The sequence below is a fragment of the Vigna umbellata genome, chromosome 5 (assembly GCF_029865625.1).
Source record: "Vigna umbellata cultivar VRB3 chromosome 5, Vumbellata_1.0, whole genome shotgun sequence".
Classification (NCBI taxonomy): domain Eukaryota; kingdom Viridiplantae; phylum Streptophyta; class Magnoliopsida; order Fabales; family Fabaceae; genus Vigna; species Vigna umbellata.
Window position 1 is genome coordinate 11,788,541 of NC_142169.1, and position 16,947 is coordinate 11,805,487.

Sequence of the window (16,947 nt, forward strand, 5' to 3'; positions counted from 1 at the left end):
TATGTTTGTTTTTGGCATTTAGATATGTATGTTATTAACTTTTGAATATGATATTATTAGCTTTCGAATTTGCATGTTGTTGACTTTTGAATTCACATGTTGTTGGCTTTTGAATATATACATGTTATTGACTTTTGTGTATATATATATCAATCTTTATATTCCGAGTTGAAGTATGAAATTTTATATTTAATGACAATACAAGTGATAATCTCTAAAGTTGTCAATCTTTATATTTCAGAAAAATCTCAAAAAATAAAAAAATTAAGAATTATTGGAAAGTTGAATAGAATATTTTCTACCATCAGATATATGTTAAATAATATTTAAATTAATTTAAAAGTATATGAAATTATTGTTATAACCGCTAACAAATACGGAGGCAGTACAAACCGACCGGAGTAATTCAGATAACCTATTATTTACGGGAGTTGCTCCCTCCACCACCATCAACCACTCCCTGCACCTCTCCATACCTAATTTGTCCTTCTATAAAACGGATGTCAACATTCGTCTCACCTTCAACGGATGTTGACATCCGTTAATAGATGTGCCACATCCGTTTAATAAATTTTTAAAAAGTATTTTATTTATTATTTAAATAATAATATATACATTAAATTAATAATAATTATTTTATTAAATAAAATAAAATTAATTTATAAATAATTAAATAATAATTTTTAAAAAATTAAATAACATATATATATATATATTAATTTAAAATATAAAAAATTAAAAACAAAAAAACAAAAAAAAGACAACGGATGTTGCCACATCCGTTTAATATATTTATAACAAATTTTTTAATTATTATTTAAATAATAATACATAAATTAAATTTAATAATAATTATTTGGGTTAAATATGTTTTTAGTCCCTAAACTATTGGCCGTTTCTGGTTTTCGTCCCTCTTTCAAAGTAAGGTACAATTTGGTCCTCATTCTTTTCGAAAACGTTCGTTTTAGTCCTCGAAAACTAATACCGTTTAAGAATTTGGTCCTCATTTAGCAACAAAACGAGGACTAAAACCAAAGTTCTGAGGACTAAAACGAACGTTTCGAAAAGAATGAGAACCAAATTGTACCTTACTTTGAAAGAGGGACGAAAACCAGAAATGACCAATAGTTTAGGGACTAAAAACATATTTAACCCTAATTATTTTATTAAATAAAATAAAATTAATTTATAAATAATTAAGTAATAATTTTAAAATAATTAAATAATATTTATACATTAATTTAAAATAAAAAAATAAAAAAAAAACTAAAAACCAAAAAAAAAATGCAACGGATGTCGCCGTTAATGGACGTGGCACATCCGTTTTAATATATTTATAACAAATTTTTTAATTATTATTTAAATAATAATACATAAATTAAAATTAATAATAATTATTTTATTAAATAAAATAAAATTAATTTATAAATAATTAAGTAATAATTTAAAAAAAATTAAATAATATTTATATATTAATTTAAAATACAATAAATTAAAAAAATAAAAATTAAAAAAAAAAAAACTCAACGGATGTGGTACATCCGTTAAAGAATTTTTTCTTCAACAGATGTTGACATCCGTTGAAGAAAAGAGGTGGGGGTGTAGGATATTTTAAAATATAAAGGATAGTTTTGAAATTTTATAAAAATGTAGTGGTACAGGAAGCAAAGTGGGGTGGTGTAGGGAGTAACACCCGTTATTTACGAGGGAAGCCCACATTGAATACTTGCATGCATGTTGGACAACAGCCAAACCCAAACTTGGCACTTGTTTGCCTCTAACGCGCACAACACACCAACTCTCTGCACCACACCTGCACGCCTTAAACTTTCAACATTGCTTACTTCTTTTCATCTTACAATATAATTTTCACTCTATCTCGTAACCTACTCTGTTTGAAGTTGAATTGCATTTTTTATAATTATACGTTATCTGTAATAAATTTCTCAATTTTCATATTAAATTATGTGATACATGGGCTAAAAATTTGATGATCACGATGAATTAATGGTATTAGCTGAAGTCAAACTCTTAGAACTTTAAAGACCAGATAGAAGATCAAATTGGTCACTTTCAAAAATGTATACTGAAATTTAAAATATGGGAAACAAATTTATCCCAATTATATTTAAGGGTGAAAATAAAATTAAACTAAAATATGAAAATGAAAATTAAATTGTCATAGTTATATAAGTTGTAAGAAAAATAATATTATTCTTGTCATTGTTTGTCAGTATTTATGCGCTGGACAGTCGAGGGCAGAATGAAACCTGTTCCTCATGCAAAACCTCTACGCACCATGTATCATGTACGTGTCAAGAAAAGCAGCCCTCACTTTTCTCTATAAGACCACCTCTGACACTGTCTCTCTCTCTCTCTCAGTAACGCGAATACGCAAGTCCTAATCTTTCTCTAGAAAGACTTATTATTCCTGATCTTTTGCATCTTCTTCATTGTTACTCAAAACTTCACCATCCATCATGAGTGTTCGCACACAAGCACCCCACCATGTCCAGGTCCACACCACAACCCAAAGCTACGAAGCTGGTGTCGTTCCTGGACCTCGATATGAGCGTGCTGGTGTTCCCCCACAGTTTTATGAATCTGGAGGTAAGACTGGTTCTTACCCTGCCGAGAGAGTTCCCTCCGCCTCCCAGATCCTCGCTGTTGTCTTCGGCCTTCCGGTCGGTGGCGTCCTCCTTCTTCTGGCCGGACTTACTCTGGCAGGAACTTTAACTGGGCTGGCGGTGGCGATCCCGCTTTTCATTCTGTTCAGCCCAATTCTGGTTCCAGCCACCATGGTAATCGGGCTGGCAGTGGCGGGGTTTTTGACGGCGGGAGCTTTCGAGCTGACGGCTGTGTCGTCGTTCTCGTGGATCTTGAATTACATCCGGGAGAGCCAGGGGCCAGTGCCGGTGAACCTGGCGGTAGCGGCGAAGCATCAGCTGGCGGATGCTGCAGAATACGTGGGGCAGAAGGCAAAGGAAGTGGGGCAGAAGACAAAGGAAGTTGGGCAGGATATACAGAACAAGGCTCAGGATGCAAAGGAAAAGAGTCTGCAGGAAGCAAAAGATGCAAAGGAGATGAAGAGAACACCACTAACAGCAACAGCCACAACAGACTTAGTAATGTGATATGATGCGGTTTATGTTCGGAAATAATAATGTACCTCTTGGTTTGCACTTGTCAGTGCTGTGTCTTCAGTTATTGTATGTAGGTCTGTTTTTTGTTGTCTGGCTTGGTTTGTAGTTTTTGTTGTCTAGCTTGGTTTGTAGAGGGATGTACTTTGGTTCATGCCATATAAAGGGGTACTACTAGTTGCCATTCTGGTGTATATGGACGCTGGAAATGTGTTCTGTAGTTCTTCACTTCACTGTTGAGTTCAATGTGAAATTTGTTTTGCCTTGGTTATCGCTTTCTTTCTTCTAAAACAACGATAATTTTAAACAGATTTGTTAATTATTTTAGCATAATAAAAATCAAAGCACGTACAGATTCCACCTAAGAAAGTTTTCTTAACTGCATAGCACTTTAACCAGAAACCCTTTAGATTTGCCACCAACATCTTTTCAGCACAAGCTTTGAGATGCAGAAATATCAATTATTATCCGGTCAACCTTGAACTAACAACCATAATCTAAGACTGATGACTTTTCGGGCTGAGTTTTCAGGCCGAACTTTTTCTGGACCCATTATTTCAGGCTGTGACTGATCACCCTGACCGGCCGAGACGTTGGACATTTCCCCGTGACTCACCATTCTGATATGACCGAACGATCGATCATCTTGACTAAACGGTAACAAAAAGACTGTTAATGCTTATTAAAATATGGTTGGGCCATGTTAACCTTCCATTTTTCTTTTTTTTTCTTTAATAAAATTTCTTTTTCAGTTTTAATTAGTTTCTAAATTTTTAGAATTAGGTTTTTACTTTTTTATAAATATTTGAGTTTTCTGAAAAATCATTTAAAAAGTTGTTTTTAGTACTGTTTTGATATATATAATAATCTTTATTCCATTTAGAAAAATAAAAATTGGAAATATAAAAAGTTTTTTAGATAGGTTCCACCAATGGCTCGGATGGACTTCAGTCTAGGAAAATGTCTCTATCCAGACCAATAAAATAATAAAAATATAAAATAATGACACATCGTCTGTTGTCAAAAAATTATTAAAAAAAGTTGTTAAAATATCATAATCCAATTTTCTATAGGTTAACTCTCAAGCAGACCAATCAATCCTTGGTACAGATTCTCAGCTCCTTAAAACAAAAACATTTTGACACCCATTGTAAGACCCGAGAACGAGAGAAGAAACCTTATGGCAACCACAAGGAGTATGGCAGAGTAACCAGATCCAGCAAAGTTAGTTCGAGAGATGCAGAAACAAATGCTAGAAATACAAAGAAGGTACAGTACAAAAACACTAAAAATAGAGCATACTGTTGGGCAGAGAGAACAATCCACCCGGTAGTCAATATCACTTACTCATGATCCTAGAGGGAGAATGGTCAGATAGAAGAGTAAGGCAAAACAGGGTAGGAAGCAAGTAGTGTTGTAACTAGGACCACCTGTTCGGTCCAAGAAAATCAGGCAAAGGGTTTGCACCGTTCACGACTATGATAATGGAGGCACCAATGCTAAAAAAGATGCCCCCGTGTTTGAGAAATATGACAAATTAACCGATCCGAACGAGCATATTTAATCCTTTGTAAATGCAATAGTTTTTTACTCATCCAGCAACACGGTATGGTGCAAGGCATTTTCTGTCTCTAAAATGGAAGGCATTGGCATGGTGTATACATTACCACTAAATACATTGAATTACTTCAACACCATACGAAATCTGTTTAGCCAATAGTATGCGTCCAGACAAGTTCAAAGCCTTACTTATCTTACATTGATAAACATTAAGCAAGGTAAGGATGAATCGCTAAAAGACTTTACAGACCGTTACAACAAGACCGTTCAACAGGTAAATGAGGTGAGTAAGGAATTTGTACTGAATAGTTTGTTAATAGCCTTGAGGGCTGACCCATTTGTCGATAGTATGTGTGCCAGACCCCCAAAAACCATGTGAGTTGTAAGAAAGGGCAGTTTAATTCATACGTATAGAGGAGATGCACATTTTTCGCAAGGGGCAACAAGACAAGGCAATTGCTTCATCCGTGTAGAGGGAACGAAGGGAAGGTAAGAAGTCGTTCAACCAAGGAGATGTAGGAGGTGGTCTAAAGCCTAGGGATCTTCCCAAGGAACCCAAGTTTAACTGGTATACACCGCTAATCACTTCAAGGGCCAAGATTTTGGAAGACCGCTAAGTAAGAATCCAACCCTAAGAAATGCTAACAGTAGGAAGTATTGACGGTACCATCAAAACCTTGACATACTATCAGGCAGGACATTTGAGGAAGTACGTGAAGATGAGCAGATGAGCGAGTGGAGAAAAATCCTCCCAAGTAAGGTATGTTAAAGACAAAATCATTTACAAGCCAAAAAGCTTTGATGCTTTGAAGTTTAATCAAAAGCTTAAAAGATCTTCCACGCAAGATCCGCCACAAGAGTTAATGTTTTAAACTTTAAAAAAATTCTTCCGGATAGTGATAAAAAGCAGCCCTAACGGACAAAACTTAGCCACGTTAGCTTGTTAAAACGTGTTTAAAATGTGAAAGACCCTAGAGTGTTCTAGGAAAAAAATGTCTAATCAAAGAACATTCAATGTAGTTAAGACATTAAACAAAATAAATTGCATTCAGTGATGGAATTTACAATGGGCGACATCCTCAAGCATCACAAAATTTTCAAGAAAGGAAACCAGACTAGAAAGCTTACGAAATTAACAAGGCCGTAGTTGATTTCTTGATACAACAGCCAAACAAAATTGTCGCGGGGTGGGAGAGGAAGGAAATATTCAGTTCAATGAAGAAGTGTTTGGGGTTGAGATCCAGCTTCAGCGTCATTACCACCATTATCAGTTTTCAACTTTGAATCATTATTAGGTATCCAAAACGTGAGAACACTTGAAGCTGCAGCGAACATGGCTCTGCGAGGCGCCCACTTCAAGCACGAAGGCACGCCAATAGAGCTGCTCCAACTTGCCACCTGCATGGAAGAAAACCAGATGCTTGTCATATTTCGCGCTAATACATTGATAAAATATAAAATACTGGTTTAAAGTGACTTCTTTTTTATTCACAAATTATGTACCCTGCCAAATAATGTTGTTTTGAAGTTTATTAAAGATAGAGAATTTACTTTTTTTACAATGCAAAACAAATGTATAAATAGTTTACCTACTTGTGACTTAGGACTTTTACTGATAATTTTTATGTATAAATAAATGTGATCTTCAATATTACATATTTTTATTTTCTTAGTATACTTTGATTTGATCCCTTCATTATTGTATTTGTTTTTCTTTTGAATTTTATCAAAAATATTGGTACAAATTGCAATCTCTTAATTTTAAGCTCAATCTTTTATTCTCATCTATTTTTATTGGAACATTACCCTAAACCATAAAATTGTAATCTCTTAATTTAAGCTTATTTTATTTTCTCGTCTACTTTTTATTGGAACATTACCCTAAACCATAAAATTGTAATCTCTTAATTTAAGCTCATTTTATTTTCTCGTCTACTTTTTATTGGAACATTGCTATGTGTTGTACTTATGAATTGAATTTAGAACTCTAGTTTTGTCCTTTGACTTTACACTTACGGTAGTAAGTATAATATGATACTATACGATACGAATCTTCACCTACACGATACGAATCGCTTGAAGACTCGTTTTGGCTCCTGTATCGTGTTCGTATAGTACGATTCGATCTCCAAATTGCATGAATCGCCCCGAATCGTAGCATTCATTGGTAGAGATGTTACTCGTTGTGGCACCGCTCACGGCTCTCTTGCTGTAGCGACTCTCGCGACGGCGCCTCTCGCGGTGACCTCTCGCTGCCTAGCGGTGCAATTCCTCCAGTGATGAGCGAGAAGAAGCCGAAAGACATTGCGACAACAATGCGTCCCTCGGTGGCTACTCACGGCGACGACTCTTATGTCATCAACGTATCTGGCGCTGTGGCAGGACCTCAACGTTAGTCTCGTGTGTGTACGTGAGCAAGGATAGACAACCCTACGACTTTTAGTGGGTTGGAATTTGAACCCGTTCTTAACCTAAAATTTTAGCCCATTTTGTTTAAGACATTTTAAAGCCCAATTAGTAAATGGTGACTAGCTCTAAAATTACTAATACACAAAAAAAAAGGGTGACTCTGGAAATTATGAGCACCTAACAAAATTAAAAAAGGAAACTCTAAAAACTGCCACTACACTAAAAACTGTCATCTTTCTTACTCTCTTTGGCACAAATATTTATCAACACATTCTTCTTCTTTTTTCATTTAACAGAAGAGTTGGGTCATGCATCCTGACCCAATCCCGTTAGACGTAATTAACTGATACAAATTTGTAAAAAATTAATAGTTACATATTTTAAAAAAATTAAGACGATTGATTCCTGATTATTAAGTATAAATTTATATAATTGATTATATAAATTAATATAAATAAATATTGTGCGGTATGCAATAGACCTACAATACATTCAACAAATATACCTTTCTATATGGTACTATATGGTATCATAACCACATTAGAGTTTCGATCTTCAATATCCAGTTTTCTTTTTCTTTTTCATTTTTTTCGGATCACTACAGAACCAGTATTATGCCTTCCAGATTTCGAAAAAGAATACGTTGGAGTATGACACGTCAGGAGTTGGAATTGGGGCAATTTTAATGCAAGATGGAAGACCTGTATCGTATTTCAACAAAGCCTTGAGCTTTAGAACGTATCAAGGTCATCATATGAAAGGGAGTTAATGGTTGTTGCTTTAGCCATTCAACATTGGAGGCACTACTTAATATGGAGGAAATTTAAGGTTTACGACCAAAAGAGTCTTAAACAGTTTTTGCAGCAGCGAATTACAAATAAAATTCAACAAAATTCCGTCACAAACTTTTGGATTTTAATTTCGAGATAGTGTACAAACCTAGAAATAAGAATAAAGTGTTGATGCTTTGTCAAGAAAAGTTGAGGAATCAGAATTGAAGAGTATGATATATACCCCTGTTTGGTTGGACTGCCAATAGCTGGTGACAAAAGTGCATGAAGATAATAAGTGGAGGAAAGTGATAGAGGAGTTGCAACAAGGAAACAATGATAAGGTCTCCACTGGGCTAATGTACAAGTGTGAAGTTCTTCTATACAAGAGAAGATTGGAGCTTGCTTAGAATTCCTATTGGATCCCAAATCTGTTAGAAGAGTTTCATGCCTCCCCCCAAGCAGGGCACTCAGTTTCACACATTTCACGTATAAGTGTGGAGTTTCTCAAATTTGTCCAAGCCTGTGATACTTGTCAAAGGCAAAAATACATCTCTACATCCCCGGGAGGACTATTGTAGCCATTCCCAATTCCGGAGACTTAAGCATGGACTTCATTACAAGATTACCGAGATCTAGTGGATTTGAAGCTATATTGGTAGTTGTAGACTGTTTAACTAAATACACCCGTTTTGTGCAATTGAAGCATTCTTACAGTGCTGTGATGATTGCTGAAGCTTTTGTGGAAGTAGTGAGGCTCCATGGCATTCCTAATTTAGTGGTGAGTGATAGGGACCCGATGTTCATGAGCTCATTTCGGAAGGAGTTTTTCAAAATGCAGGGTACTTCACTGAAAATGAGTACAACATATCATCCTCGATAAAATGGACAGACAGAAGTGACTAAAAGATGCCTTGAAACTTATTTGCAATTTTTTATTACGACATGGATACCATGGGCAGAATTTTGGTTCAACACCGCATTTCATGACTCAATAGGTACAGTGCCATTTGAAGTTGTTTATCGGCATCAACCCCAAAAATAGTGCAAGTTGTACCAAGGGAAGTAAGAGTAGAAGTTGTTAAAAGAGAGCTCATGGATAAAGGTGAAAAGGTGAAGCTTTGAGACAATTGAAGAAGCTTTTTTCGAGGGCACAACTTAGAATGAGGTTGCAGGCCAATAAACATTGTACAGAGAAGAGTTTTCAAGCATCTGCCGAGGGCACAACTTATTAATCTTGCTATTATAGGACATGATCTATCTTTTTAAAGTTGTTTGTTAGTTAGGTCATACATCATCCTTTGTATTGATCATTGGAATATTATCATTCAAATTCTAAGATATTTTAAAAAGACCTCAGGACAAGGTTGCACTATGATGTTAAAGGAAATATCCAAATCTCCAAGCATTGTGATGCTGATTAGACAAGATCCACCATTGACAATTTCTACTACATGATATTGTGTTTTTCTTGGAGAAAATATTATTTCTTGAAAAAACAAGTAACACAATGTAGTTTCTCTATCAATTGCTTAAGATGAATGTAGGCCAATGACATCTCTTATTTGTGAACTTATATGGATGAAACAATTTCTTCGACAACTAAACTTATGTAAGATTTAGCATCCATGAGAACTAAAAACAAAAATTCACTACCACTCTATAAGACGACAAAACATTGTTTCATTCCATTTAAGAAAAGTTGTTGTCCAAGGAAATTTGTACGAAGTTTGACGAATCCAATGATCAAATTGTAGATGCGTTAATAAAATCATTAAAAGGACCTCAAATTGAATTTATTTGTTGCAAGCTTGGTACATGAAATTTCTATGCTCATGCTTGAAGGACACTGTTAGAATAGGTTTTAAATAGATTTTATTGGAAAATTGTTGTGATGTACCTATGAGTTGTACATATCTATGCATCTAAGACTCTAGTTTTGTCTTTTGATTTTCAGTCTTCCCTCCACTCATTGTATCAAAATTCTATTAATATAAATGAGAACATAAGAGAGGTTATTCAAAGTCTCGCACCTTGGAATAGAAAATTTGTGTTTGTGACATTTTATAGAACTTACTTATCTCCTTTAGGCCATAGTCGACCCATCTGCCAACGAGGCAACCCGTCAGCCTTAGCCGACTAAGCTTAAGAGAAGGTAGATTTATTCAATAGGCTTCTTCTGTATCTGCAATCATTAAGTAAGCCCTGAGCAAAATGTCACATCACTTTGAAGATCTGGACACATGACTGAATAGGATACACACACTTTATGCACCTTTGGAGAAGCCAAAATCAATGAAGAGTCGTGGCATTCATTGAACCATTATGTCTTTGAAAAGGTTGGATTTTTTTTTCCTATCTTGATTTCACATTTGCATTCTGAAGCTTTCCATACCTTAAATCCACTTGTTCTTCGAATTACTCGTTAGTATACACAGATGATCAATTTTTTGCGTGTTGGCTTTATTCATGTAGAGAAGAGAAGTATATAGCAAAGGCTTCTGCATCTTGTCATTTTATTTGGCTAAAAAAGTTCCTTAAAGAACTAAGACTTGAGGAAGTAACAAAGATATCTCATTTGTGATAACCATGTTGCTCGTCATATTCCCTTAAACCCAGTATTTCACAAGAAGAAACATATTAAGATAGATTGCCACTTAATTCGAGATAAAATTATATCTAGAGACATTATGCCTCGATTTGTTAACCTCAATGATCAATTAGAAAATATCGTCACTAAACCATTATGGGGTCCTAGGATTGATTATATATGTACCAAGCTTGGTGCATATGATTTACATGCTCAAACTTGAAAGGGAGTGTTATATACATTTTGTATGAGCTTGGGTCGTTATCATCAAGCTGAAGAGAAAAAGTTTTGATGATGTCTCAAAGTCAAGTCTCAAATGCTCTTGTTGCAAGAAGATCTTCATGAAGACTTGTTTTGTATTAAAGCTTTTGTAATTTAGTAGATTTATGTATAGGATGTGGTTTATCTTTGATTCTATGTATTGTTTGCCTTAGGTTGCGTTAAAATTCGTTTTGAATCAGAAAACCTCGTTTTATACTCAAGATAATCGATTATCAACTTGTCATAATCGATTATCAATAATCAATTATGACTTGCCATAATCGATTATCACGAGCAATTATGAGAAATTTTTAAGCAAGTTTTTGACTGTTGCGCATTCACTAACTACATAATCGATTACAATAGGTGGATAATCGGTTATCACACATTAATTAGCTGACAAAGGATTTTTAAAAGTATCTTAAGTGAGATCTCTATAAATTGGATTGGAACTCTCATTCTAAAATACAAAATACGTTGTATTCAAAATTCTTATATGTTATGTGCTATGATAAGTGTTCTAGGGTTTGTGTAACCCTTGTGCTTGTGGCTTTGAGAACTTGGTGCTAGCATAGAGCAAGAACTTTAGCAGGAGTTGTGATTGAGTGTTGTTGTTACAATTGAGTTAAAGCCTGTCATCTTTTGTGAAGATTCAAAGGAGGTGCTCATCCTTCGTGAAACATTCGGAGAAGGTGTTCATACCTTGTGGGTTTCAGGGAAAGTGAGTTTGATTTCTTGTAGTAACAAAAGAGGTGTTCTAAACTTACACTGTTATTTTCTTTGTGATTATAACCATTTGTTGGTTTGTGATAGTGCAGCGTTAATTCTCGTTTGAGATTAACAACTGGACGTAGGATCTGTGTGATCTGAACCAGTATAAAAATCACTTGTGCATTCTCTCTTCCTTACTCTTTTATTTGTTTAAATTGTTATTAAGAAATTTATATTTTCGAGAAAATTATTAAAGGTATTATTTGCAATAAGAAACCAATTCATCCCCTCTTGGTTTGTTGTACATGCTAATCATTCCACTGCACCACTCTAACAATTGGTATCTGAGTTTGCTTTGATAGTTATTCAATTTTTTTTTTTCGAAAATGTCTAAACAATATCAAACATTTGCACAGGATGCTTCAATTTACAGGCCGCTTCTTTTTGTTGGGAAAAATTATACTTTTTGGATAAGAATGCAAATATTTTTAGAGTATGTCAATATAGGTATTTGGGATACTGTTGAAAATGGTCCATATGTTCCTACTATTATTGTTAATAACGTGCAGTAACCTAAGCCCTATGCCCAATGGACTCTTGGTGAGAAAAAGAGGACTCAATATGATGTTAGGGCCAGAAATATTATTTCATCTGCTTTAACCCTTCATGAATTTTATAGGATTTCTGTTTGTAAAAGGAAACGTAGAAATTTTAAGAGTAACTCATGAAGGCAAGCAGAAGTTAAGCGTGCTCGAAAGAACTCTTTAGTCAAAGAATATGAGATGTTCTGGATGAAACACTAACAAACAATCCACAATGTTCAGAATCGTTTTACACACATTGTCAATCAACTATCCGGTTTAGGTAAGAATTTTGACATTGAAGATCTAAATATTAAAATTCTAAAATCTTTGAACAGGACATGGCAACCAAAAGTCACGACCATCACAGAGTCACAAAATCTTGCAACCATGTCTATGGCAGCTCTGTTTGGTAAATTAAGAGAACACGAGATTGCACTTGAAAGGTTGAAAGAAGAAGAGGATCAAGGAATAAAAAGAAATATTGCTTTTAAATTTGAGGTTTGCAATAGCAAAAGCGTTAAAGACAATGATGATTCTGATTGCGAAGATCTAGACTAATTGATAAAAATGCACACAAAGTTCATGAAGAACAAAGAAAAATACAAAGATCGCAAAAAGAAGAATCAAGGATCCTCCTCAAAATTTAGGTGTTACGGTTGCAGAGAATTAGGACATATCAAAGCAAATTGTCCAAATAAAGATAGAAAATTCTCCAAAATAAAGGACTGGGAAAAGTATAATTCAAGCTTTTCATCAAGCTCCGCATCAAGCATTTACAACTTTAATAAACAAGCAAATATTTGTTTAGTGGACGACGATATAGCTAGAAGCCAAGTAAGTACCTCTAGCGATTCTGATGATTCTGATGATATAGATTTTTACAAAGATGAATTGCATGGTATATTTAAGGAATTAGTGCGAGAATCAAAAAAACTAGATCTTGCTCATAAGAAATTAAAAATTGACTAAAGAATTAAAATCAAAATTTGAACATATGCTTGAAAAAAATGAAAATTTGAAAAATAAAATTTTCTATTTAGAAAAAGAAAAATTTGTTAGTAATGATGAATGTACATCTTGCATAAATTTGAATAAATTACAAGAAACAACCCATGCTGAAAGTAGTAAAAATAATTCAAACCTTAAAAAGATGGTTACAAATGTTCCTAAATATAATTATAATTATTACGATTATAATTATAATAATAAAATTAAAAATGTTCCCAAATATAATTATAATTATCATGATTATAATTATAAAAATAAAATCAAGTATGTTCCAAAATATAATCAAAATTATTATGATTATAATTATAAAAATATAAATAAAATTAAATATAGAAGAACCCGTAGAGTTTGGATAAAGAAAAGAACTACTTATAAGAATCCAAATGTTGTTACTTGTTTCTATTACATGAAAAATGGTCATACATCAAATAAATGTAGAATAAAACGTTATGGTGTTCCAAATGGAATATATACATGGATTTCTATTATAAAATAACCTGTCTCTAACTTTAAAGGACCCAAATAAGTATGTTTAGGAACCAACATATTATTTTTCTGTTTTGTAGGTTATTTCAAAATTAAGGAAGAAGCTTTTGGGTGTACACCAAAACTTTGGTAAAGTATGGTTTGTCAAATTAAGGGAGAGTTTTTAACATGAAAAGAAAAATTTGATAATTTTTTTTAAACTACTTCTCTTTCTTCCTTAAGGTTTCAAATTTAGGGACAATTTAATTTTGCTTAAGTTATTTAATAAGGAGGATTACTTCTTTAGACTCTTTTTATTTATTTGTTATGATTTTTAAATTTTATGTATTTACTATATTTTGAATTATGCCTCCTGGTTTCCCTTTATAGTAAGGGGAGAAAATATTTAATCATACATAGTGCTTTTTAATAATGATAAAAAAGAAGGAGAAATATGTATTAAAAGACTTAATTTAATTATATTTATCTCTTGTCTGCTAATCATTTTTCTTTAAGTTATGTATGAGGTACATATTAGTATAGGTTACAAAAGAATGTAAATCAAAGAGTTTCTGATCATCATCAAAAAGAATGAGATTGTTAGCATAAAGCTGAAGAAAAGAAGTTTTGAGGATATCTCAAAGTCAAGTCTCAAGTGTTCTTATTGCAACAAAATCTTCATGAAGACTTGTTTTGTGTTAAAGCTTTTTTAATTTAGTATATTTATGTATAGGATGTGGTTTATCTTTGATTCTATGTATTGTTTGCCTTAGGTTGCGTTAAAATTCATTTTGAATCAGAAAACCTCATTTTATACTGTTGATAATCGATTATCAACTTGTCATAATCGATTATCAATAATCAATTATAACTTGCCATAATCGATTATCACGAGAAATTATGAGAATTTTTAAACAAGTGTTTTACTATTGTGCATTCACTAAATACATAATCGATTACCATAAGTGGATAATCGGTTATCATACGTTAATTAGCTGACAAAGGATTTTTAAAAGTATCCTTGAGTGAGATCTCTATAAATTGGATTGGAACTCTCTATAAATTGGATTTTTAAAAGTTTGTCATCCTTTTTGAAGATTCAAAGGAGGTGTTCATCCTTCGTGAAACATTCGGAGGAGGTGTTCATCCCTTGTGGGTTTCAGGGGAAGTGAGTTTCATCTCTTGTGGTAATAAGAGAGGTGTCCTAACTTAAATTGTGTTATTTTCTTTGTGATTGCAAGAGTTTGTTGGTTTGTGATAGTGAAGCATTAATTCTCGTTTGAGATTAACAACTGGACGTAAGGTTTCTGTGATCCAAACCAGTATAAAAGTCACCTGTGCTATTTTTTCTCTTCCTTACTCTTTTATTTGTTTAAATTATTATTAAGGAATTTATATTTTATGAGAAAATTATTAAAGGTATTATTTATGATAAGAAACTAATGCACTCCCTCTTGGTTTTAGTTGCAAATGGTTTTAGTTGCCCATCAATAAAGCAGTTCCGTTTACCAATTTGAAAATTTTGAGGGTAAATTATAGGGAGCTAAATATAAGGTCTATTTTTGTGTATATTTTACCAATTTTAAATTTATATGTGCATGTTTATGACAATATAGAATGAAAACATATTCAATGGGCATACTTAAGAAATGCTCAAAACCGAACCGCAGACATTTGGTATCTATGCATCATGTTGGGCCTACAACACCATCAGTTCAATTATTCCATTAATGCAACAATAACATGTCTACATTTTTTAATTATAGATGAGGGTTCAAACATCTCAAATTGAAACCATCGTTTTAGAATTAAATAAAAAATTATGTATACCAGAATCATATAATAGTAGAAAATAGGGAATACCTCATTCTTCGTCTGAATACTCCAAGCATGCATGGTTCCACCTCCTGAGCCTAAGACATCAAAAATAAGAAATTTTATATTCTTTATAACTCAAGGAAAATGTTAATGGTAGAAGAAACGTAACTTAATGTAGATGCAGAGTATCCATTATATATGAATCGACAATAATTGACAATAATTTCGTTTAAGAACCATGTATGATATATTACAGATCACATTTCTTATGGACTACTCTTGAGCTCAACAAAATTCAATAAGAAAATATAAAAGGAAAGCATAATTGAAAATAAAATGACATTTCTCATTTACTGATCTAACAACTTCTGCAGTTTGACCAGTCATCAACCTGATATTAATCATAAATTTCTCTTATCAATTGCCTATAATCACTTGAGAACGAAAATGAGAAAGAATGCTCAAGAGACTAATTCATCTCTTAGCTGATTCATGTATTTATAAGAGTCCTTACTCAAAAAATATCTGAAAAGACTACACAGGAGACAGAAAGTATTAAAAGAATAAGCTAAACCATTCTAATAAATTAACCTATCTAATCAAGTTGAAAAATTCTAACAGTTCTCCTCTAGTTGGATCATTAGATTTGTAGGTCAAATTTGAGCAGACCATCAATATGTGTTTTGATTAGCATAAACAAATATTAATTAATAATCTTAAACTAAAAAACAGAATCTATTGTATCATCTGAGCATGCATCATGCTTAACATATATATGTTGTACAATTACATAGTTTGTCCGGTCTTTCCTTCCTTTTAATTTTAAGACCAGACTTTGCATATGATAAACTTCGAAACTTGTCAGAAACATGACTTGTTAATGCATCTGTCTCAATATTTAATTTAAAGGATATAACACCTGATATATTTATTCGTCTATGCCAGGATTTAAAGAGAAATGAGTGTCAAGACATCACTATATTAATCACATGCAACATTTCAAAATATCATAAAAGAAAGAAGAAAATACAAAATAGTGGAGGACCAAACCTTAGCCACTAATTCTTAACCCTTTAAAGGGTAGTTAAATGTAACTCTTACAAAGACAAACGACACGAACAAGAATATTTGCAGTCAAATCTTGAAGTTAGAAAACATCTCTCAAGTCTACACATCAAAAGGTACAACCCAGAAAATATGAAAGCTCTAAAAAGCTTGTTCAGTCAGTGCTACCCATTTTCTGCTACAACAATGAAGTGAATAAAGCGGAAAAAAGGTAAGCAGGTGCCCTGCCAAGACTACTTAGGGGCATAGTCTATCAAAAAAAGGATCAAGTGGAACAGAATTTAATGTTCATCTTCAAACTCAAGCAAAGCACTTAATACATGTTGGAGATCCTAGATCAACTAGGAATAAGGCAAAATTATAATATATAAATAGAGTACAATCATCACCTTACAAGCAGGTCTTGTGAGGTTCAATTAAGCATAAACTCACTAAGATGGTGTCAAAACCTGTCCTAGTCAAGTTCTTTGGGCTATTATGTTATTGCTATCAGACTCCTATTAGACCATTCATAGATGTCTAATCTCACACTTGAAATGTTCCTTTCTTGGGGTGAGGGGGTTTGT

General features: G+C 33.2%; 2 protein-coding genes across 4 annotated transcripts in view; one reads left to right on the forward strand and one right to left on the reverse strand.

The window, feature by feature from the left end:
* Positions 1-2,360: 2,360 nt before the first annotated feature.
* Positions 2,361-3,411, forward strand: LOC124844691 (oleosin Ara h 10.0102-like). The gene has a single exon (XM_047321679.2). The coding sequence runs from the start codon at positions 2,481-2,483 to the stop codon at positions 3,132-3,134; it is 654 nt and encodes a 217-aa protein (XP_047177635.1). The 5' UTR covers positions 2,361-2,480; the 3' UTR covers positions 3,135-3,411.
* Positions 3,412-5,697: 2,286 nt separating this feature from the next.
* Positions 5,698-16,947, reverse strand: part of LOC124839157 (Transducin/WD40 repeat-like superfamily protein) — a 29,421-nt gene continuing 18,171 nt past the window's right edge. The window contains exons 9-11 of one of the 3 annotated variants that reach the window (XR_015786859.1): positions 15,362-15,411; positions 9,957-10,064; positions 5,958-6,098 (exon numbers count right to left, since the gene is read on the reverse strand). Coding sequence is in view for 2 of the 3 variants with exons in the window: in XM_088116227.1 (XP_087972353.1) it covers positions 5,913-6,098; positions 15,362-15,411 (236 nt within the window). In the remaining variant the exon portion in view is untranslated. Of the gene's footprint in view, positions 6,099-9,956; positions 10,065-15,164; positions 15,198-15,361; positions 15,412-16,947 lie in introns of those variants that run through there. The other 2 variants (XM_088116227.1, XM_088116228.1) reach the window with 2 other exon arrangements.

Excerpts from the sequence above, each read along its gene's own strand:
- LOC124844691 (XM_047321679.2), top strand. The coding sequence starts at position 2,481 with ATGAGTGTTCGCACACAAGCACCCCACCATGTCCAGGTCCACACCACA.